General features: G+C 32.1%; 5 protein-coding genes across 10 annotated transcripts; 4 read left to right on the forward strand and 1 right to left on the reverse strand.

The window, feature by feature from the left end:
• The first annotated feature begins 199 nt into the window (after positions 1–199).
• LOC122531280 (protein O-mannosyl-transferase Tmtc3-like) lies at positions 200–4,584 on the forward strand. 2 transcript variants are annotated; one of them, XM_043659084.1, is made up of 12 exons: positions 200–366; positions 590–671; positions 898–997; positions 1,096–1,211; positions 1,288–1,460; positions 1,539–1,794; positions 1,883–2,031; positions 2,100–2,412; positions 2,478–2,768; positions 2,864–3,046; positions 3,280–3,564; positions 3,666–4,584. In XM_043659084.1, exons 1-12 carry the CDS (start codon positions 308–310, stop codon positions 4,404–4,406), a joined length of 2,748 nt encoding a protein of 915 aa, XP_043515019.1. In that variant the 5' UTR covers positions 200–307; the 3' UTR covers positions 4,407–4,584. The 2 variants fall into 2 exon arrangements, with proteins under 2 accessions (XP_043515019.1, XP_043515020.1); XM_043659085.1 differs by having other exon boundaries at positions 315–366; positions 765–997.
• Positions 4,585–5,132: 548 nt separating this feature from the next.
• LOC122531247 (LIRP-like) lies at positions 5,133–8,308 on the forward strand. 4 transcript variants are annotated; one of them, XM_043659022.1, is made up of 4 exons: positions 6,285–6,474; positions 6,559–6,897; positions 7,399–7,615; positions 7,761–8,308. In XM_043659022.1, exons 3-4 carry the CDS (start codon positions 7,399–7,401, stop codon positions 7,934–7,936), a joined length of 393 nt encoding a protein of 130 aa, XP_043514957.1. In that variant the 5' UTR covers positions 6,285–6,474; positions 6,559–6,897; the 3' UTR covers positions 7,937–8,308. The 4 variants fall into 4 exon arrangements, with proteins under 4 accessions (XP_043514955.1, XP_043514957.1, XP_043514954.1 ...); XM_043659020.1 differs by lacking the exons at positions 6,285–6,474; positions 6,559–6,897 and adding an exon at positions 5,133–6,053; XM_043659019.1 differs by lacking the exons at positions 6,285–6,474; positions 6,559–6,897 and adding an exon at positions 6,923–7,128.
• LOC122531235 lies at positions 8,123–11,150 on the forward strand. The gene is made up of 4 exons (XM_043658993.1): positions 8,123–8,306; positions 8,599–8,770; positions 8,845–9,763; positions 9,851–11,150. The coding sequence occupies exons 2-4, from the start codon at positions 8,651–8,653 to the stop codon at positions 10,918–10,920; spliced, it is 2,109 nt and encodes a 702-aa protein (XP_043514928.1). The 5' UTR covers positions 8,123–8,306; positions 8,599–8,650; the 3' UTR covers positions 10,921–11,150.
• On the forward strand, positions 9,008–19,968 carry LOC122531232 (transcriptional regulator ATRX homolog). Its single transcript, XM_043658989.1, has 18 exons — positions 9,008–9,094; positions 12,463–12,647; positions 12,725–14,708; positions 14,773–15,086; positions 15,187–15,305; positions 15,376–15,509; positions 15,595–15,816; positions 16,068–16,281; positions 16,386–16,792; positions 16,938–17,236; positions 17,327–17,621; positions 17,680–18,057; positions 18,136–18,483; positions 18,546–18,843; positions 18,916–19,125; positions 19,209–19,325; positions 19,422–19,580; positions 19,655–19,968. The coding sequence occupies exons 1-18, from the start codon at positions 9,066–9,068 to the stop codon at positions 19,700–19,702; spliced, it is 5,760 nt and encodes a 1,919-aa protein (XP_043514924.1). The 5' UTR covers positions 9,008–9,065; the 3' UTR covers positions 19,703–19,968.
• A 194-nt stretch (positions 19,969–20,162) lies between these two features.
• Positions 20,163–22,541, reverse strand: LOC122531240 (iduronate 2-sulfatase). 2 transcript variants are annotated; one of them, XM_043659008.1, is made up of 8 exons: positions 22,251–22,541; positions 21,988–22,165; positions 21,788–21,918; positions 21,539–21,710; positions 21,298–21,447; positions 21,076–21,213; positions 20,676–20,983; positions 20,163–20,578 (listed from the first exon to the last, which is right to left on the reverse strand). In XM_043659008.1, exons 1-8 carry the CDS (start codon positions 22,434–22,436, stop codon positions 20,234–20,236), a joined length of 1,608 nt encoding a protein of 535 aa, XP_043514943.1. In that variant the 5' UTR covers positions 22,437–22,541; the 3' UTR covers positions 20,163–20,233. The 2 variants fall into 2 exon arrangements, with proteins under 2 accessions (XP_043514943.1, XP_043514944.1); XM_043659009.1 differs by lacking the exon at positions 21,076–21,213.
• Positions 22,542–22,610: the final 69 nt, after the last annotated feature.

Below are 22,610 nucleotides of genomic sequence, written 5' to 3' on the forward strand. Positions count from 1 at the left end.
GTTTGTATGTAATTGTTTCAACGAGGAACGACGTTTCTCCTTTTTTTTTTTTTTTTTTTTTTAATTAAATTCTTGTTTTACAAATGCAAAAAGTAATTCTTCCTTTTCATTTCACTGTATGATCCTATGAAATCTATGATTGAAATACATTGTTGTATACATTTATGTAGTTGTATAAAATTAATTTATACAAACAATATTGAAAAAGAATTGCATTTTTTTCAAATAGGAGCAGTCGCACAAATCGTACAGGCCTTTGTGCGTTCTCACATTTCGATGGAATTACTTAATTCACCAGTTGGATCCTATGGGATATCACTTGCTTAATGTTATTCTACATGTTGGAGTATGCTTATTATATTTCAGGTGTGCCTTTTTAGACAAACTTTCCTTCCTTAGTTAAACGTTATAATTGATTTAATCATTTGTATGTGCCATTTAACAAATTAAAAATTAAATGCCAAAGAAATGTGACATGTAACACTATTAATTTAGAATTGTTTATATATGTATATCATTGAAATTATTTTTGTGCATTTTATAAATCAATCAGATATTAATATAAAATATGTCTTAATCACCATTGCAGGACTTGCTTGATGTTTCTATCTGACTCTGCAACTTTTGTATCTTCCCTTCTGTTTGCGGTTCATCCTATACATACAGAGGCAGTAAGTTGTTTAGACTCTGCTTTCCATATCGATCGAATCGATCGACGTTACCTTGAAATTACATGAGAATATTATTTGATGAATTATTTCTAGTCCTTGTTCTTCCCTTCGGCGACAATGTATCAATACTGTGTCCAGATTCAAAGGGTCGACGTCGAGCGATCGATCGCGTCGTAGTTCCTAGTTCGTGTTTAGATGCATTGTCAGTGGATAATCGTGTATTAAGGTTACAGGAGTGGTCGGAAGAGCAGAAACATTGTCCTCTTTATTTTATTTAGCGGCTTTAATCATGTATACTAAATGCTGCAGAAGTAGAAGGTCTACAGGTAAAAAATGTTTACTATCTTTTCTCTTATAATGTTATTACTATAATTTACCATTCATTCAAAGAAGCACTAATGCCACATTAAATCTTTTTTTTTAGGATGGAAATCTTTGATATTATCCATGTCTTTTGTTTTCACTGCCATGTTGTGCAAAGAACAAGGAATAACAGCTACTGCAGTTTGTGTATTCTATGAGATTTTTGTTGTACAAAAGGTGAATTTAACATGTGAAATCACAGTTGTTCATATTAAACAATTACTTCAACTTGTATATCTTATTACCTGGTTAGGTAAGAGCAATGGATATCTTCTTGACGTTAAAGGCAGCTTTTGGTGGGAAAAAGATATCGCTCACTTGGTCCAGTGAAGGTACAAAACGACTAACAGTCCTCACGCTCGTCACATTTAGTTTACTTATTCTTCGGCTACATGTAATGGGCTCAAAGTTACCTGTATTTACCAGGTATCTATAGAATAACATACCAGGTTTTAATAGCAGAAAATAATTCTATGGTATTCTAATATCCTAATGGTATTTTAGATTTGACAATCCTGCATCTGTGGCCCCAACGCCAATAAGGCAGCTTACCTATAATTACCTCGCAGCAGTTAATCTGAGGCTGCTATTTCTTCCAAACGATTTATGCTGTGATTGGACTATGGGAACGATACCATTAATAGAAAATTTTACAGATCTTCGCAATCTGGCTACTATAGCGACTCATACGACCATATTAGGATTGTTGATAACAGCAATTTTAACACCTAATAGACAAACTTCCATTATTCTTATAATGGTTAGTATCATTGTTGTATCAACATAAACTAAAAGTATTATTTCTAAAAAAACAAAAACAAAAATGACATTATTGAATGTTTATATAGAGCTTGGCTATGATGATACTCCCATTTTTACCTGCCTCAAATCTCTTCTTCCCAGTTGGATTCGTCATTGCCGAAAGAGTATTGTACGCCCCATCTATGGGATTTTGTATGCTTGTCGGATATGGGTGGAGCATTCTATGCGATAAAAAGTAAATACCGTTGGGTATTCAAAATCCTTTTAAAACATATCTCTAATTTTCACTTTTTGCACTTACAGATTTAAGAAATTAACACTATTTTTATTAATAACTCTTTTGGCTGCGCACACAACGAAGACTTTCATCAGGAATTACGATTGGCTGGATGAATATTCCATATTCATGTCAGGATTGAAAGTGAACGATCGCAATGCCAAATTGTTCAACAACGTTGGACACGCTTTGGAAAGTCAAGGGAAATTCAAGGAAGCGTTGAATTTTTTTAATATGGCTGTGCAAGTTCAAGGCGATGACATTGGTGCGCACATCAACGTGGGTAGGACCTACAACCATTTGAAAATGTTTAAAGAAGCCGAAGACGCATATTTGAAGGTAAATGTGCTTTGTTGAAATGATACAGTTGTCAAGGATCACTTGTCTAATAACCTTTTTTTCAGGCAAAATCTTTACTACCGAAAGCGAAACCGGGAGAATCTTACCAAGCGCGAATAGCTCCGAATCATTTGAATGTTTTTGTAAATTTAGCAAACCTAATAGCAAAGAATGCAACTAGGTTAGAAGAAGCTGATCTGCTTTATAGGCAAGCCATTAGTATGCGCGCCGATTACACACAAGCGTACATTAATCGGGGCGATGTTTTAATTAAACTTAATCGTACCAAAGAAGCGCAGGAAGTTTACGAACGGGCCCTTTTCTACGACAGCAACAATCCAGACATTTATTACAACGTAAATATCGAGATTAAGATTATATATAGGATATGTATATTACCAATGCTTTACAGCGATGAGGTATTAATGTGACGATGCTTGAATTTTTATAGCTTGGAGTCGTATTTCTTGAACAAGGAAAAGCATCTCAAGCTCTGGCGTACCTTGACAAGGCTCTCGAATTTGATCCAGAACACGAACAAGCACTACTCAATTCAGCCATTTTGCTTCAAGAGCTAGGTCGCGCTGAATTGCGAAAAGTGGCCAGAGAAAGACTTCTGAAACTTTTACGAAAAGTATTTCTCATTTTTATATTATCTACACGTTCGAGACAGTGTCGATTCTATTCTTTCGTGGTTTCATCTAGACGTGATCTTAGCTAACATCCAAGAAATGGTAAAGACATCTCTGTGCAGTCAAATAACGGAAGGCATATCAAATTCGGCTCTGTCTCCAACGTGTTTCCAGTGGACAGATAATATTTCAAAATATTTCTTCGTATCGTAAACGTATCGGCGCTTACTTTTAGGACTCTAATAACGAACGGGTTCATTTCAATCTTGGAATGTTGGCTATGGACGATCACGACAGCGGTAGCGCGGAACGATGGTTTCGCAATGCCGTTGCTCTCAAAGAGGATTTCCGTTCCGCATTGTTTAATTTGGCACTTTTGCTAGCGGACGAACAACGCCCCCTTGAAGCTGCACCATTTTTAAACCAATTAGTTAGATTTCACCCGGACCACGTTAAAGGATTGATCCTTCTAGGTGATATTTATATAAATAACATAAAAGATTTGGACGCTGCTGAAAATGTAAGTAAAGAAGAGAAGCTAATCAAATTAATTAAAGTCACGAAAGCACTGAATAAACTTTTCTTTTTTTTATTTTTTTTTTTCTTTTAAACGGTTTACAGTGTTATCGCAGAATATTGCAGCTGGATCCAACAAATATCCAAGGTCTTCACAATTTGTGCGTCGTGATGGTCGAGCGTGGTAAGTTAGGCTTGGCCGCTCAGTGTTTGGAACGAGCAGCAGCTCTGGCGCCTCATCAGGACTACGTGCACAGACACTTGGCCATCGTGAAGGCCCGTATCAGCAGACTACCTCCGGAGCAACGTGACACAGAGATATTCGACGATTTCTTTTGGCAAACTAGCCCCAAGGAGAGGAGCTTCATGGGGGACATTTCCAGCAGCAGTAGCGTTGGTAGCACTAGCGGTGCAAGCGGTCTCGGCAACATGGAAAATAGCGGTAGCCAGTTCTTAGGCAAAACGGATTCTGTATTTTCGAATCACCATAATCACATAGGCCATAAGAAAAGCACGAACTCCATCAGTAATCACATCGCGCATCTGAAGAGTTCATCGAAATCCGCGAGAGTTCCATTGAGCGAGATGAAAACGGAAGTGAAGGACACGCACGTCAGCCGTGACAAGACGTCGACGACGGGTGCGAGTTCGAACGAGCAGCAGGAGTTCTCGCCTAGAAGGGTTTTCGGCAAGGGCGTGAGCTCGGATGCAACGGAATTGACAATCGATCGAGAACGTGCGGCTAAAATAATTAACTCGGAGAAGTTCGATAGGGCTACACCGGCATTTTCGACTGGCGAGACGCATGCTGGAGCTACACGTCAAAAGGACACCGCACTTTCATAGTACTGACATTTGAAAATTGCGCCGAATACTGTATAAAAGTTATATTCTACATATAACGAAAGAATAATGGTGGTACAGTCGTATAGAGCTAATGTGTGAATATAAAATAAATACAGAGTATTGTTTTATATGCTGTACGAATAGAACGTTTTGTAAAATATATTTAAAAAATGTGCAACCCCTTGGTCTTGTCTTTGCAATTCTACGCAGATAGAGGTAGATCTCTATTCACAAATAATTCCCTCTTCTACTTTTTAGGTACTTGTACAGTCTTGCGTTACGCTTCAATCTTTTGTTTATTAAAAAGAAAAAAATCAAACCTAAATTTTTGAACTCTTTAATCTTCTTAATACTCTCATTGAATCAAAAGTATGTTAATTTCTGTATACATCTTTATAACAATATTCTGATAATTCCAAATCTTATTAAAATCCAAAAGAAAAAAGTTGCGATTGATCATTTTATTTGTTCTAGCTGAAATCGTTAATCTAGAAATTGAAAGTACACATTTGAGAGTGTTGAAATGATAAGGAATTTGCGTGCAAAATTTATTTCGTTATTCAATAGCACGGATAATGGCGGTAGTAATAAGCAGTAACGATAGATAACACAGAAACACGATGATTAACCAGGGAATACAGCTACGACGCCGCGTAAGCGAAAGAGAGAGAAAAAAAAACGAAACAAAACTTAAAATAGAAACGCGAGGCTGATCGCGTACGTTGGCAGAGATTGGGTTTATATGCATATCGCGAGAATTGCCAATTTTACAACAGAGCAGGACGTCTCTCGAACGTGTGGCTCTCTTCTCCTTTCCTTCGTTTCTTCTCTACATTTCCTTCCCCTCCCTTTATCTTTGACTCGTTCCGTTTGCACTCCTTCTCTCCTTCTATCGTTTCTAAATCCTTCTCTTCTAAATTAAAAAAAAAAAGAAAAAGAGAAGAAGATAACACGCTCGAGCGCAAAGACTTCTTCGGCTTCGGTTCAGTGTAGTTCGAGGATGTTCCCTGGAAAAGTAAACGCGTCGGTGTTAATTACATATTGATTGTTTAGCCTTCGAATTTTACGGAAAAAGAAAGAAAGAAAAAAAAAAGAAAAAAGAGACGAGAGAGAGTATCGTCGAGCGGAGTGGTGTTCAATTGTTTCGACGGGCCGAATGAAATGAAGACAAACAAACGGAAAAAAAGAACAATGCGTTACTGCGAGTCGGTCTTTCGTGTTGGCCGTTTTTGCTCGTTTTAAGTGCGGTGGGATATCTGCTCGAAGGATATTTGTGTCATGTTCGGTCATAGATTGTAGAAAACATCTCCACAGGAGAACCCCCCCCCCCTCCCCCGAAAAGAAGAAACGAATTGCGAAAGAATCGGGCCTTCCCTTCCTCCTCTGATTTCCATCAGAGATCTTCTTGATCTTTTTTCGAAGTGATCCGATTCGACAGGTCGATCGATCGATCGATCGATCGATCGACACACAGTTGTCCCCGCAGATCGATAAGCGATCGTTAGAACCAGTGAAGCTGGTCACTCGCCGCTTCTACGCCCGGAAAATTCGCGACGAAGAGGACGATTCGGAAGAAGGAAAGAGAATATGAATAAAACACTCGCCGTATAGGAAATATACTCGACAGAGAGTTAAAGAAATCGGAAGGTAACTCCTAGCTAAACTAATTTCACTATTATGCACGTAACAGCATGCTGCTAATAAATCTCAAACACTGGTTGCCCCAAATTGGTTGAGACCAATAGTTGAAATAATAAAGACCAATAGTATCGCCTGAAAAAAAAAAATACTTCGTCGTGAAAAAAACTATTTTTATTGTCGTAATATTTATAGCTAATCTTCCAATAGTTCCAACATCATTGTCTTGTCACTAGTCTACGCGAGATGTGTGAGACAGACGTGTCTTCTTCTTCTTCTTTTCTTCGGCGTGTGTTCAGCGACAGTATTATATCTGCGTTTGTTTACAATACTTGCGGTACAACTTGAAAATTATATCGAAGCAGAAGAAAAAGAGAGAAAGAAAAAAAGAAAGAGTCAACTCTCATAACAATGGATATCTTTGGATTCAGTAATTATCGTGCACGTTATTCGTCCCTGGGGATATATATTCTGCGTGAATGATAAACCTAACTTTCGTTTCGTTTCGTTTCAGTCTGAGTTCCGTCGGTTTCTTGTAAAACTGTTTTGCGAAAATTCGGACGGAGGCCTGCTCCTCTTAAATATTGTTATCTCTCAGCTTTCGTTTGCCGAGGAACGGTTCTTAAGGTCGACGACAAGGGGAGAGCTGCTGTTTTCGCAAATCGAGACTCTCTCACGCGGGTTTTCTTCCTGACAGATCCTTTTCCAGACGTTCGCACGTGGACGTGCAAGAATCGCGTGAAATTCATGGGATATTTGAAATACATTCCTCAACGCGGAAAGATTTGCAAATGCGAGAGATATTCACATTTGCACGAATGATATCTAAAAATAGGTCGTTACTCGACGGCTGGTACGCGACAGCAACATCGTTATTGATAAGTTCCTGATAAATGTTAATAAAAGCGATTTAAATAGACACACTTGAGAGGATACCGCTTACGATAACTTGAATTTCGAGTTCCACCCAGCGCGAATGTTCGCTTTTAAGTTTGGCTTGTTCGAGTTTAATACACGCATAGAGGAGAATTTCTTTTCACTTACTCAACAGATAACTGAACATTGTATCAATCGTATTACAATAGTACTGTATGTTGCACCGATAATGGCAATTACACTGTTACAACCTGCAGATGTTTATGGATTTATAAAGAGCTCGAGTCGATATAAAAATATATAAAACGTGCGAGATACATGGCTTTATTTGGGCACTATCGTCAGCGTGAATTTGCATAAACATTCGCAGTTATAAGATAAATAAGATTAATAATTTCCTTCGATGTAGGCTAGTGTAACGCCAAGCTTGGATTTTGCTAAATGTAAAAAATTGTTTTCAATATTTCATTGCTTCTAGATGCACACAAATCGGTTGTACACGCTCGTGAGTTTAATGCTACTGACAGTGATCCTAATGCCGATAGCGGGACATGCACAGTCGGATATGTTTCAGTATGGCCAGAAGGAACAATCTATGTCAGAAATGCACCAATATTGCGGCCGCATGTTGTCAAGCACCCTAGAGATAATGTGCGGTAGTGTTTACAATCCCCGATTTAAGAAAAGCAATCAAGGTAGGTAAAACCATTGTATCCAACTCATTGGTTAAAAAAAAAAAAAGAAAAAAATGACGAACGATAAGGAAAGAAAACACTAGGGTTAAAAAAAAAAAGAAACTACAGGAATTCTTTTCTTTCTTTCTGTCTCTTTCTTTTTCAGAAATGGAAATGGACAATTATGTGGGTTACAGTTACGATCTGCATTCTTATCTCAAGTCCTATAAAAATGCAGTCGAAATGATAAAATTTCGTAGGAACACGCGGGGAGTTCACGAAGAATGTTGTTTAAAATCTTGTACGACCGAGGAGCTGCGCTCCTACTGCGGTGCTCGTTGATGAGAGAATCTCTTCTTTTTTTTATTTTTAAATTTAAACATAAAACTAAAATATTACCTGTCTCCTTTTTACTTTAATTTTCAGATTGTAATTATTGTGTTACGGTCGTTTCTGTTTTTTTAAAGTTAAGAAATAATAGCGAGTATTTATGTATGTGATGAAAATTTGCATAATAATTGTCAGCTTCAACCGCGTTGGTTCGAGCGACTGAAACGTAACAAAATTTATTGAAAAAAATTTGATCTCATTTACTGTACTTAACTCTACATTGTGTGAGACCAATGGTAATCATTAAATATATCTTTACGTACAAATGTCTCTTTCTTTAAAGATGTACAATTCAAAAAGAAAGAATAATAACAATCAATAGGTTAGTTTTTGTAAGATTTATAAAAATTTAATTCTTTAGGAGGTAAATACGCATAAATTATTTACTGTACTTGTATGTATAAATAAAGGATGAATACCTACAAATTTAATGTAGCGTTAAATATTGAATTAATATCATTTGTGTACTTTATACACATCCTTCTAATTAGGTTATATGTGCATGTACATATGTGTAAAAAAATAAAAAAGATAAAACCAGGAGAACTAAATTTATGCGTATAATTGTACAAAGACTGAAAAGAATCCATCTATTAAATATAAAATTTCTGCAGGTGAAAAATTTTTGAGAATCTTCAGATTATGTGCATAAATATTTGACAAGGAATGGAGGCAGAAGAAATTTATAATCTTACAGTTTTTCCACCAGTTGTATCCAAATTTTCAATTCAATGGTCTGCAGACAATCATATATCAATCCTTACTGAGGGAGGAGTTCACATATTTGTAAGTTTAATTTAACAATGTCCATATTACATCTAGAATTAATATAACGTACTTAATAGTGTTATCTTGTATAGGAGTTAGTACCTTCTCCAATGTCTCCTTGTTCAACTATAAAGTTTATTAGAACTTTTATTTATGCACCTACAACATTACCAACAGAAAGTGTATCTAACAGAATAGAATCTAAAATTTGGGATATGCCACGTGAAGCACTTTATTCCTTTATGATGGAAGAGAGTATAACTCCAAAATTATCTAATGTAAAAGAAATAGTACCAAAAATAGTTAACTTAGCATGGTCACCACAAGATTTAATACATCCCAGTAAGTGTCTTATTGCAATTTTAACTTCAGCAGGTGCTATTACGATTGCATACAAAATTTCTAAAGATTGGTATTCTGCATACGATTTGTCTCCTATTCGCTATAATTTTATGGAACAAGAAATTAATACAAAATTAAAGGAGATTAAAAATAATTCAAAATTTGAAACATTTAGGAATTGCTTGAAAGCATTACAAGCTTCTTGTTTTACCTGGAGCAAACTTTTTGTAAACTTCTCATATTTTACCGTTACATATTTCAATGGAGATATAATTATTTATAAAGTTTCAAAGATACTCAGTTATAATGAAATACCAAACCTTAAGATTGTAGGAACAATAAGATTAAATGAATATATAAAAATAAATGCTTTAAAGTGGGTTACAATTGATGCAAAAAAGCATTTAATTATTATTGGATATATTGATGGACGTATTTATGGTCTTAACGTTGAAGATCATGATGGAAATTTGGAACTAAAATTCATTGAGAAGTACTACGATTATAAAGATCGTATTTCTATAAGCGCTTTTAGAATATTTCCTCAGAATAATTCGGATATAAAGATTTTGGTTGCAAAAGGCAACTTTTTGTTTTTGTTATGCATTGCGGAAAATAGTACATTAAAGTCTATGGAACATTTGCAATTAGAAGGTTTCACGATTTCGGGTAAATAACCATTATCATACAATTTACAGAAATACTCATACATAATTATATGTACAACACTAATATAAATACATTAATAATTTTTAGGAATAATTTGTATAAGTGAAAATTATGCGTTAGTTACTACAGAAAATGGTTCGATGTTTCCAGTTAATACCGAAGAAGGTCAATTTTTAAAAACGAAAATAAATAATAAGTTATCGCAAAATCACGTTCGGTACCTAGGCCTTGCACATTCACCAAGTTGTGTAATTTTCGCAAAAGTAACTAGTCCGGATACTATATACGATCATTTAATACTGAAGGAACCAACCAAAATACATATGTTTTGTTTAAAAAGCAGAAACTGGGATCCATCGGTTATTTTAAATGAAAGGAAACACGAGAGATTAGAGCAGTTCTGGGATTGTTTAGAAGCCATTAGAATGAAAGCAGTAAAAGCGTCAGATCCGTCGACTGTTTTACTAAAAATTCCATCTAATTTAGAATCATTGTCTTTACATGAATTACGAGTAGTAATGTGGACATCTGTAATGATGAAAATTTGCGAAAAGAGAAAAATCATCCAGGGAATAGATAACATTACTGGAGAAATATCGGAAGCTCAACCCTTGATCTTTATTCATACTGCGTGCAATTATCTTATGCATCTTGAAAGTAAATCTTCTTTATCAGAACAACAGAAACTTTCTATGCGTTTATTAAGGATGTATGTAGAAATTTATGTAGTTGGAGAAGGAGAAAAAACAACTCTCCTTTCCAAACGTGTTAAAGACGTTCTGAAAAAAACGTCTAGATTCGATTTGGAGAATAACGAAGCTTGCAATTTATGCGGTAAAATTATAAACAAACTTTCCTGGAAAGTCACCAAATGCACAGAAGGTCATATATTACCCAGATGCGCTATTACTCTTTTGCAAATAACTACCGTTCAGTACAGAATGTGCCCGATATGCGGTTTAATTTTTCATCCGTGTTTGGACCAAGAGTTCGAAGAAACGAGGTGTCTTTTCTGTGATGTTCCTACGCTTGAGGAGAACCGAGTGTTAGATGCAAAGTATTGCATTCCAAAGGAAAAGAGTTTGTCTAGATTTCAAAGTCAAAATCCAGGAGCATCAGAAAATCAAGAAATGGAGGCAACGGCTGATGAATCTTAAAATGTGTAAATTAAAAATAAATAATGTGATATTGTAATAAGTAATATGTTATTAAAATAATAATTTCCTGAGAGAAGATTAAACTTCCATCAGGAGAAATATTAACTTCTTAAATGTTATATCACAACATGTATAAACTATTTACTTGTTTTTATTTATATAATTTTGTATAATTCTGTGTATTTATTTATTGTTAAATAATGTATTTTCAATAATAAATAACTTTTCTTAAAGAATGTTTTTTTGTATGTACATATACATTTTATACATTTGTACTCTTCATAGAATATTTTCATATTCAATATATTTCAGTTATGCATTATAAATAAGTAGAAAATTTTCGTATTCATTACGAAAAATCTCGACGTGCATAAAAGTAACTGATTTGATATATTTAAATATAATTTAAAAATAGTTCTATGCCCTACATCGTCAGAGGGCGGTAGAAGGTAACCGTATTTATCTCATTGTCAGTAAGAGAAAATAAATACAAAGTTGCAAGTAATTATTATATTTTTATACGTGTATAATTTTCCCATTTGATTGTCATACATTCAATTAATTTGAGCATAATAATCTCTGGATGATCTACAGTGATTTATAAAAAAAATGTCAGACATAAAGCTTTTTCCCATGTTTGTTATTTAATCGGTTTGTTTTGATGCTAAAAGTACAATACGATTTAAATTTATCTGTGTGCGCAAGTATCGTAGAAACGAGATATTTATCAAATATCATATGAATCTTGCAGCATATTTTAAACTCTATTTTATTCTCGAACAATTAACGTGCGAAAGCGAGAATGGCAATTATGCATTCGTTCAACAAATAAGTCCTATTGTCGTGCAAACTGTATTCGATGTAAAATGTTATGAAAAATAAAATCGTAGTAGTTTTTCAAGGTTGAGGCAAATTAATGTAACATACTCGCATATATAGAGAAGCTTTCATTTACTTATACATATCTAAGAGAAAATAATCATGTAACATCAGAGTTGCAATTTATAACAACTTTTAGTCATAAGGAATGTTTAATATCTTTTTTTAGAAATAATATGTCAAACACAATGATTTTAATTATTGTTAAGTTATTGAATACTTTATTAAGCAGAAAGAAATATTGGTTAGAAATTTTAAATAGAAATTGTTAAATAAATGAAAAAGGAGTATGTTTCTATCACTTCAATTATATGATTACTTTTTACAGATATAATACAAATATTCTTCTTTAGAAAGAAGTAACTAAGTCCAGTACTTTAGTTCTTCTATCCATCATTGCAATAAAATATCATTCATTAGAAAATAAAAATGCTTGTACTTGATTGCTTGAAACATAAAGAATTATCTCATTAATTATGTCACACAGTGGGTATGTACAATAGAAAAGATTATTATACTTATTGTTTCTTAATACTCACAAATACTAAGAAAAAATTATATTTGATTATTTAAATGGACTCTTGTAATCTTCTTCATATTGTATATTGTATTGTAATTTGTTTAAAGTATATTCATAATTTAATAGCCTATATTTGATTTCAGAAGAAACATTAAAAAGAAATGTCCATATTTGACAGAGATATCTGATACAAATCACAAACGTTCTCCTATTTATATAAAACAAAGGGTCGCAAAAGTGAAGAAGATGCAAAAAACAATGCAGTCATTATGTGATAATGATTCAAGTTCCACTGAAAGCATACGATCTTTCTTTTTTAAGTCTAGGCGTAAGATAAATAATTTCTTGTAAAAAAAATTAAGAGTGTTAATCATGGTAATCAAATTGCCTTAAAATAATTTTTAGGTAATTCAGATGATACATCATCCGATGAAGATACCTTCAATAGATTGAGACAAAGTAAAAGTTCTACATCATGTACAGTTAGTACAAAAGAAAATGAAAGTCATCTTCATAAACAAGAAAAACGCAAAGGACAATTAAAAATTGACTTGCAAAAAAATAACATGAGAAATAAGAAAACTGATTGTAATAATGCAAGGAAAGAAAATGATGACAGCAGAGATTCGGTTTTAAGCCATTCGGACAATGCAACATATGGAAAGCTTACTAAAAAAAAGACAAAGACACGTTCATTATCAAAGTCAAACCAGAAAGATTTCACCGACTTGCATCAGGAAAAATCTGATTCCAATTCTGATAAGGAATTCCAGAAATCAAAGATTTCTTATACTAGTTTGAATACTGAGAGAAAAGCTAAAAAGAGTCAAGTGATATCTAGTGACTCAAATTTAGAGTCCACATCACAATTAACAAAAAAAATTACAATTAATAAAGAACAAAGCTTACAGTTCAAATCTCATGTCCTCAAAATTTTTAATAAATTTAAAACTGTCTGTTCAGAATATGAATTACAAATGGAACGTGTAAAATGGAAATACTTCAAGAAAGAATTGGTGTATCAGGAATCAGCGTATAATGTTATAAGAAAATCAAAAAGTGTGATTAACAATCTTGTAATGGAACTCAATGCACAAGAGGAAGAATTAATCAATTTCTATGAAGAATGGAATAAACATAAAATACAAAGGACGGATCATGAGGAGAGTTCTTTAAGTGAAAACGAAGTAGCAAAAGAAACAGAGACTAAAGAGGGATTAGAAAAATCAAGAAATAACTCAAATGCAGAAAGTGTAGTTTCCGAATGTGATAATGATGAAATATTTTCAGACGAAGGAACAAGTGCTAATAAAAACAGAACAAATAATGGTACAATAACTGTTTCAGAAACATCAATAGACAACAGTGGAAATAATGATCAAACTTCTATTTTGGTAAACAAAGAAAGAAATAAAACTCACATAAAAGCTGATGAAAATGAAAAAACATCTGAAAAACTTCAGATACCAACAAATGAAAACAATTTGAACGAATCCATAGATGATATATTTGAAGAAAATACAAATGAAAATATAGATGACATCAATAATTCGAATGAAGTCGAAGATGAACATAAGAATGAGGATATTCTAAACATGAAGGAAGTTGGGAAAAATAATGATAATAAAGATAAAAACTTTTTGGGATGTGAAAAACTGAGTACAGAACTTGAAGATAAAAATTCATGTTCTGAAAATGCAAAATCTGAATCAGTTCCTTTTAAAGAGGATATAAAATCAACTGAAACAAAGGAAGATGACGTTTTAGATGATATTGATGCCGAAAGACAAGCTAAAGTAGCTCTATTGGAATCAGACTCAGAAACACAAACAAATGATGAATCATTGGCTGAAAAGCCTACTAAAAGTTTTGGCATAAGTGATAATTTCGAAGAAAAAGATGTGTCGCAATCAGAAGAGAAAAAATGTGTTAAAAAAGGAAGAAAAAATAAGACTCCAGATATCCCTGAAAATAATTCACCGAATGAACTTGATGAAGAAGCTTATGCTAAACAAGTACTACTTGAATCAAATTCAGATGATTCTACGAGTCCTTGTAATAATAAGAAAACTGATAGTAAGAAAACTTTTAATAAAAAACGTGAGACAAGTGACAATAGTGAAAATTCAAGTTCTGATAATGATATTATATTGGAAACTCCAACAACAAAGAAAAATAAAGATAAAGAAAAAGATCACGTAAAAAATAAGAATGTATTGGACTCTAAAAGATCAGTATGTTTATCCAAAATAAACTATACCGGGCCAGATAAAAAATTAAAAATGTTTGCTAAAATTATTGTTGAAAGATTACCGAAGGATGTTCGTAAAAAGTATGAAAATGCGTTAGAGAAATCTCGAGAGTATTTGGAGAATAAAGAGTTTAGAAGGTATAAAATAAATATATTGTTTTTCATATTAACTTGCAATAAAATTTATATTTTACTTTTACAGTCTAATTGACTTGGGCAGATTACGAAGAAATACCATTGATCATAAGAGTACCATTGATTCAATACAAAATCCCTTGCCAAAAAAAATAAGAAAGGCTAAAGTGCAGGAAATTGAAGATTCTCTACTGGACCATTTAAAAAATGTGGAAGATAAGGAATTTGAAGAAAATACAGAGGAAGATTCTAATACAGAAAATAATAGCTCAATCACAAATGCCGAAATGCAAACTAATTTTCAGTCTAATAGAGAATTAATGCTAGAAGCAGATGCAGCTACTAAGAAATCACTTTTATGTTCTTCTGATTCAGATTTTGGTATTAAATTAGATTCTTTTAAATATTATTTCTTAATATTATTTAATATTATTTAATAACATTATAAAGTTAAATTTTATGTATATTTCTTTTAATTCAGGTAAACAAAAAGAATCTGCTTCTGAAAACAGTAATAGTGATGATGACAAAAATAAATCCAAATTAAAGAATTGTTCAAAACAAGCGACTGAAAAAATAAAAAAAGAGAGTAATGATGAGGTAACAATTAAAGTGAATTAATAATTTTTTTTTTGTAGATTAAGGTATTAATTAGCTCAAGTGTACCTAGGAAAATGATGACAACCGGAAGAAAAATAAATGGAGACAAGATAAACTATTAAAAATGAAATTATCCTCTGATTCAGATTCTGATGTAGCAAGAGAAAAATGGAATAAGAAACAAAAAGAAATAGAAAATCATACGTGAGTTACTTAACAATCATTGATGAAACAATCATATGAACAAATCGGTAATATATTAAATAAATTATTGCACTTTTTTCAATAGTGAAACTTCAACTACCAAGAATAAAGTTGTGAAACGTGAAAAAAGAAAGTGTAGAAAGATTATAGATTCTGATTCAGATGTACAGCTGTTAAATTCTGATACAGAATCAAGTAGTTCGGGTAATAAATCAGATAGTGACTTTTCAGTGGGGAAACTAAAAAACATACGTAAACGTAAGTCACGTAAATCATCTGATACGGATTCTTCCGTTGCAGAAAAAAGGTACTTTTTTTTTTAATAGTTATTTTCAATAAAAATATATGATACTTTGAGAAAATCATTCTTAGATTTTTATATAAGAATGAATTTGATTCCAATATGTTATTTACTACTTAATAATCTTCCTGTCTAGAAATTCTTTAAAACTTTACTCTTCTTCTCCTTTTTTGTAGTAAACCATCAATTTCATAATAAAAAATTAATCGTATAAACAAATTTGTTATGGCTTTCTATACTGATTTACATATTTTTAGAAAGCGGAAGAGAAAACGCATTAAAAATATGCCTAGCGATAGTGACGAAAGTATCGATAAGGATCAGATCACGAATTCTCAAGGAACACCTGGAAAAAAAGGACGAAAAAATATACGGAAAGTAATGAAAGATAAGCAAGTTACACATGATACCAAGCAAGCTGCAAAAGAAGAGGAAGAAAGACTTAAACGTATTTCTGAAAGACAAAAACTGGTACATATTTAATTAATTAATTCTTAACTCATTCGTTACCTTGTAAGAATAAATAAAAAACTTCCTTTTAAATTTTAATTTTTTTTTAAATTTAATTAATATAGTACAATGAGATGTACGAAATAAGATTGGCCGGGGAAGAAAAAGTAGACACATTAGTATTAGATTTTGATCCTGAAACGAAAAAAGAATTGGTGACTGTTCATAAAGATTTAGTAAAGAATTTGAAACCTCACCAAGCTAAGGGAATAAAATTCATGTGGGATTCGTGTTTTGAATCATTGGAAAGAATAAAGTCTTCCAGTGGATCTGGATGTATACTTGCACATTGTATGGGATTAGGCAAAAGTCTTCAAGTAATTGCCTTGGTACATACACTTTTGACATACGAAACGGGTATCAAAACAGTTATGATCGTTTGCCCTTTAAGTACGGTACTCAATTGGGTAAACGAATTTGCCACATGGTTGAAGGACATAGATGACGATATCGAAATTTACGAAATGACGAAGTAAGCCAACATTATATTGTATTTACAAATTTAAGAAATTTAGATATTAATAAAGTAAATTTATGAATTTTAATTTTAATACATAAATTTAGAATTATTGACAATTGAATGGTAATACAATATTTATCGGTGATATTTTTTAAAGATTGAAGAAGAATATAGAACGAAGATTTCAATTGGAAAGTTGGCAGAAATCTGGGGGCGTGTTCATTATCGGCTATGAAATGTTTAGGAATCTTAGCGGCGCAAATAAAAAAATGAGAAAGAATATGAAAGAAGCAGTTTTACAATACTTAATAGATCCTGGTCCGGACGTGATAGTTTGTGACGAGGGGCATTTACTAAAAAACGAGGATACTGCTCTTAGTAAATCTATGAATCGTATTAGAACACTACGGAGGATTGTACTTACAGGAACACCGCTTCAAAATAATCTGATAGAATGTAAAAATTGATCAATATCGAACAATAAGTATTTCGTCTCTAAGTGGTTCAATATTCGTCTAATTAAATATTATAATTGATATATTGTAGATCACTGTATGGTACAGTTTGTAAAACCAAATCTTTTAGGAACAAAGAAAGAATTTCTAAATAGGTTTGCAAATCCAATAACTAACGGCCAGTTCGATGATTCTACCGAATATGACGTTAAATTAATGAAGAAACGTGCATACGTTTTACACAAGATGTTAAAGGGCTGTGTGCAAAGATTCGATTATTCTGTGCTAACACCTTTCTTACCTCCGAAACAAGAATACGTGATCTTCGTCAGTTTATCAGAAGTGCAAGTTAATTTGTATCAACATTATTTGGATAATTTTGCAAGGTACGTGAAACAATTTTTGAACGAAATTTCAAAATTTGATGTATGCCTTTCGTTTCAGACGATTACGCAATGCCAATGGATCTCTTTTCGCGGATTTCCAGGTGTTACAAAGAATATGGACACATCCTTGGGTTTTGCGAAAAAATGCAGAGAAAATAGAAAAGATGAATGAGAAAAGGTTCACCGATGATTCCGAAGGTTCTTTGAAAGATTTTATTAATGATGGCGATTCAGATACTTCTACCAACTCTAGTACAAGCAGCGTTATTGAAGACAATGACGACGTCCAAGCCGTCGACGAGGAACCTGAGAAAAAAGAAGAGGAATGGTGGTTACAGTTCGTCAAACCTGAATACTTTGAAGACATGAGGATTTCCTCTAAATTGATACTACTTTTTGGAATTTTGAAAGAATGCGAACAAATTGGAGACAAAGTGTATGTTTTTCTCATATTATTCTGGGAAGTTCGCAATAATTTTTGCACTGTTTTTAAAAATCATAATAATCATTTTAGCCTGGTATTTTCGCAATCGTTGTATTCGTTGAGTCTAATCGAGCACTTTCTTGAAAAAATCGATAATGCAACGCAGAATGACGAAGTTTCTGAATACATTGACGGACATGTTGGAAGTTGGTCATTGGGAATAGACTATTTTCGATTGGATGGTCAAACATCCGCTGAGAATAGAAACTCATGGTGTAAAATATTTAATGAACCGACAAACACAAGGGCAAGATTGTTCCTAATTTCGACTCGAGCAGGTGGACTGGGAATTAATCTAACCGCAGCCAATCGCGTTATTATTTTCGATGCAAGCTGGAATCCTTCTCACGATGTTCAAAGTATATTTCGTATATACAGGTATGCGTTTTCTGATTCATCGTACTCGACCGTAACATTTTGCAATCACGTGCGACTTACAGATTTGGCCAGAAGAAACCATGTTACGTCTATCGGTTTCTAGCAGCTGGAACAATGGAAGAGAAGATTTATAATCGACAAGTGACGAAACTGTCACTTTCCTGTAGAGTAGTTGATGAACAACAAATAGAACGTCATTATAGCAATCATGATTTGAGTGAATTATATACATTTGAACGGAACACCGGAGAGAAACCGACTCTAAATTTACCCAAAGACATTTTATTAGCAGAGATATTTTTGAAATATAAAAATTTCGTAGAGAATCATCACGAACATGACTCTCTCCTGGAAAATAAAGTAACTTACAGCTACAATAACTTTTTGCTCGTTTTGAAATAAATTTTCCTTATAAATGTATTTTAAAAACAGGCAGAGGAAGAACTGAATGAAGAAGAGAGAAAGCAAGCTTGGTTAGAATACGAAGAGGAAAAGAAAGGAAAACCGCCAGCAATGCCATCATATTCAGCAAATAATATGATGGCGTTCCCAAATAATATGATGTTAAATCAGTATAATATGGCATCAATATTTACCGCTGGCACGGATATCAAACAACTCCAAGAACTTCTTCGAAAAGATGTAAGAATATGATTTTTTTTTTTTTTTTTTTAATTAATCAACTCAAATATTTTATTTATACTTATTGATTTTACATTTTATAGTATCCTAATACATCACCGGAAGCCCAAAAAATAATGACTGCTAGTGTATTAACAAAAATGTACAACTACTGGGAACAACATTCTTTATATAATAATGCAAATCGAATGGTCAATCAGGTATTTCAATAATTTCTTACAGTTTTTCTATTGATTCGGACACAAAACATGTTTTGGTTTGAAATTTAACTGAAATATTTTTTTAATGAACATTAGAATCCAAATGTGAATCCAGTACAGATAAGGACTCAAATACCCAATTTGGCACGAGTATCTTATGTAGTACCAAATACAAATAAGAATTTAGCCAATCAATCAAATAATTATAGGACTACTGATATTAGAACGGAAAATATCGACGATGATGTTATAGAGGTGATGTAAGAATTAAAGTTATATAAATCTTTATTAGATGTAAAACTCTATAATTCTAAGAACTATAATTTCAGGTCACCTCAACTACAGTAAATAACAAAAATAAAAATCAAGAGGAATAAATGAGATAAAAGAGGTGCGATAAACATTACTAAAAGCTATATAATATTATTATTAAATAATATTAATATTATTTTATATAGTTTAATATTTTATTTTAAATTTTTATATTGTATTTTGTATTGCATTTTATTATATTATTATATTTATATACTTAATACTTAGCATCAGTATTGATATAATAGAATAACATATATAGTTACAAGAATTAATTAATCATTTCTATTTAATGAGTTCTATAGTTTATCAACTATATATACATACATACATATGTTTATATAAGTTATATATTCATACTAATTGCAAGAAATTTTTATACCAACTTAGATTGCTTGGGTAGAATATTAATAGAATGTATAATTTTCCAAATTAGCGGTAATAGTGGTAAGCTTATATTATAACAATTAAGAAAATCAATCAATTTCATATTATTTTCAATTGCGTATAAAAATATGAAATTCGTTTGATTCAAGATTACAAATATATTTGAGGTGTTAATAATAATAAATTCATTAAACAAGTATAATCATAATTTATAAATTAAACTCATCTGATAAAACATTTCTCCAACCATGTTGTAATAAAATCTTTAATTTCTCCTTTAATTTCATATACCTTTCAAGAAATGCTACGTTTCGATTTTCACCTTTGTCATTATTGTGATCATACAATTCCTCTGCAATGATATTACTCCAATTTGATAATTTACTTTTAGGATCAAATGACAGCCACGCTGTGTAACGATATTTATTTGTTCTTAGGGTATATCCCATTGCTTTAATTTCTTTTAAACGTGGTTCATCACTATTTGGACGTATCGACGGTTCAATGCTTGGCCTTGGATATTGCCCAAATGCCGCTTTTTTCCATGATATTGTCTAAAATTAATAAATATAGGTGTTTTAAGATAAACATTAGGTTTAACAATTATGTATTATTAAAATTATGAAATATAAATTTGTAATTTAACGATACCTCATTTTTTAAGGCAGCTCTTATAAGTGGTACAAAAGTAGTTCCTTCACTACAAGTAATTTGCGTAGTCTCATTTGAACAAATAGGTATTGAAATATTTGCTAAGTCTGCAATTGTTGGAAAAATGTCAACTAATTCTACTATTGAATTAATAAATGTCTGAGTTCTTGCTGACGAATCGTTTACATTTGTATTATCTTTTGATTTTTTATGTGTGAGTTCAGGTATTGATATTATTAATGGTACTTTTAGAGCAACATCATAATTGCTATATTTTGCCCATACTGCATGCTCCCCTAATGACCATCCTATCCAAACATCAAAAGATTAATAATTTAAAAGATACAAATAGAAGATAAAAAAAACATATAAATATTTAATTAAAGATTTTTTAACTAACCATGGTCAGACATTAACATAATAACAGTATTTTTTTGAATTGACAATTTTTTCAGATGATTTATTAATTTACCAATTAAGTCATCAATATATGTTACGGACGCATAGTATGATTGAATAATTAATAGAGCAAAACTTTCTAAAAATTAAGAAGAAATAAACGTATATATCTTCGTGCAACATACGTAAGAAAATAAATTTTCAGGTATCACTTTAACTCTACTTGGTATTTTTTCCCATGGGAATTTAAGATTTAAGGCAGCAACATCTTCCCTTTTCCTTAAGTCATTCCAGGGATTATAGGCAATGCTACTAACATTATCTGACCATTTATAAGGTTCAGGTACTTCAAATTTTTGCAAAGGATGATATTCTGCAAAATATTTTTTAACTATTTTAAATTATTTCTTTAATTAGAACTCTTTATGAGTACTATGACCAATAATAATAATAATTAATTATACTTATATATTTTTTAGGATACTTGAAGGGTATATGCGGTTTTTGAAATCCAACTGCCAAAAAGAAAGGGCTATTATTTCCTGTTTGATTAGATAGAAAATTTTTAGCCTCCTTTAATATTTCTATATCTGGTAATGTTTTATTTGGCATTGATGAAACTTTGACTGGACACAGCTAAAAACATAATATGCAAAATTCCAAGCATTCCAATTTTTTCTTCAAATAATAATTCATTGTTTCACAAATATTACAAGATTTTGTGCTGGTAATAGCTGCTTGTTTGTTTGGCATATTGGAGCATCTTTATATCTTTCTGTAAATGGATGAAAAGGAGTTTCTGACCATGAATAAAGGTTATCATCCGAATTGTTTGAACTAATTCCTGCAAAACATCATAACTAGTATGATCTAAAACAATTTGTATCTGCATATTATATCTTGAAGTAGAAACCTGGATGAAACACTTTTCCTATTGATTTAGTAATATATCCATTATTTTTGAGATGTTGGGGCAATGTTGTAAAGTTACCAGTATTTTTTCGCCAATAACTGTAGAAATCATAAAGCTGAAGTGTATCTGGCCTCCGGCTTGTTAAAAATGAATTTCTACTTGGCGCGCACAAAGCTTGCTAAAAACAAATTTCATTACATGTATATGTATATTTTGCAATAGATCTATAAGCTTCATAACTAATTTCTCAATTTAATACTAACCTGAGCAAATGCTTGGGAAAAAATGGCAGCTTCTGTTGCCAAACGATCTATATTCGGTGTATAAGCTTTAATATCGCCGTAACATCCTAAAGTAGTTCTTAAATCATCAACGATTATTAAAAGAAAATTTTGCCTTTCAGCTGTACACCAAACGATTAAACTGACGAAACACAACGTTACGGACATGATGAATTACGCTAATGATTTGTACATACACAATATACGTGCTATGATACAGATTTTTTTTTGTATGTGTAAGAAACAAAACATTTCAATCAACAGTACTTGTAAAATTAAATACGAGAGTGATTATTTCTATGTGTTTTTTTTTTTTTAATACAGAAATAATGAAGTATCCCA

Source organism: Frieseomelitta varia, unplaced genomic scaffold, assembly GCF_011392965.1.
Source record: "Frieseomelitta varia isolate USP_RPSP 00005682 unplaced genomic scaffold, Fvar_1.2 scaffold_380, whole genome shotgun sequence".
NCBI lineage: Eukaryota > Metazoa > Arthropoda > Insecta > Hymenoptera > Apidae > Frieseomelitta > Frieseomelitta varia.

Coding starts and splice junctions, on each gene's coding strand:
- LOC122531280 (XM_043659084.1), top strand. CDS start 308: ATGGGATATCACTTGCTTAATGTTATTCTACATGTTGGAGTATGCTTA. Junction 998..1,095: donor CAGAAGTAGAAGGTCTACAG/GTAAAAAATGTT, acceptor CTTTTTTTTTAG/GATGGAAATCTTTGATATTA. Junction 3,565..3,665: donor ATTTGGACGCTGCTGAAAAT/GTAAGTAAAGAA, acceptor AACGGTTTACAG/TGTTATCGCAGAATATTGCA.
- LOC122531247 (XM_043659019.1), top strand. CDS start 7,021: ATGTTCGCTTTTAAGTTTGGCTTGTTCGAGTTTAATACACGCATAGAG. Junction 7,129..7,398: donor GTATCAATCGTATTACAATA/GTACTGTATGTT, acceptor CATTGCTTCTAG/ATGCACACAAATCGGTTGTA. Junction 7,616..7,760: donor ATTTAAGAAAAGCAATCAAG/GTAGGTAAAACC, acceptor TTTCTTTTTCAG/AAATGGAAATGGACAATTAT.
- LOC122531235 (XM_043658993.1), top strand. CDS start 8,651: ATGGAGGCAGAAGAAATTTATAATCTTACAGTTTTTCCACCAGTTGTA. Junction 8,771..8,844: donor AGGGAGGAGTTCACATATTT/GTAAGTTTAATT, acceptor TATCTTGTATAG/GAGTTAGTACCTTCTCCAAT. Junction 9,764..9,850: donor AGAAGGTTTCACGATTTCGG/GTAAATAACCAT, acceptor AATAATTTTTAG/GAATAATTTGTATAAGTGAA.
- LOC122531232 (XM_043658989.1), top strand. CDS start 9,066: ATGGTCACCACAAGATTTAATACATCCCA. Junction 15,087..15,186: donor TTCTTCTGATTCAGATTTTG/GTATTAAATTAG, acceptor CTTTTAATTCAG/GTAAACAAAAAGAATCTGCT. Junction 17,237..17,326: donor TCAAAATAATCTGATAGAAT/GTAAAAATTGAT, acceptor GATATATTGTAG/ATCACTGTATGGTACAGTTT.
- LOC122531240 (XM_043659008.1), bottom strand. CDS start 22,436: ATGTCCGTAACGTTGTGTTTCGTCAGTTTAATCGTTTGGTGTACAGCT. Junction 21,448..21,538: donor GTATCCTAAAAAATATATAA/GTATAATTAATT, acceptor AATATTTTGCAG/AATATCATCCTTTGCAAAAA. Junction 20,579..20,675: donor GAGCTGCCTTAAAAAATGAG/GTATCGTTAAAT, acceptor TATTAATTTTAG/ACAATATCATGGAAAAAAGC.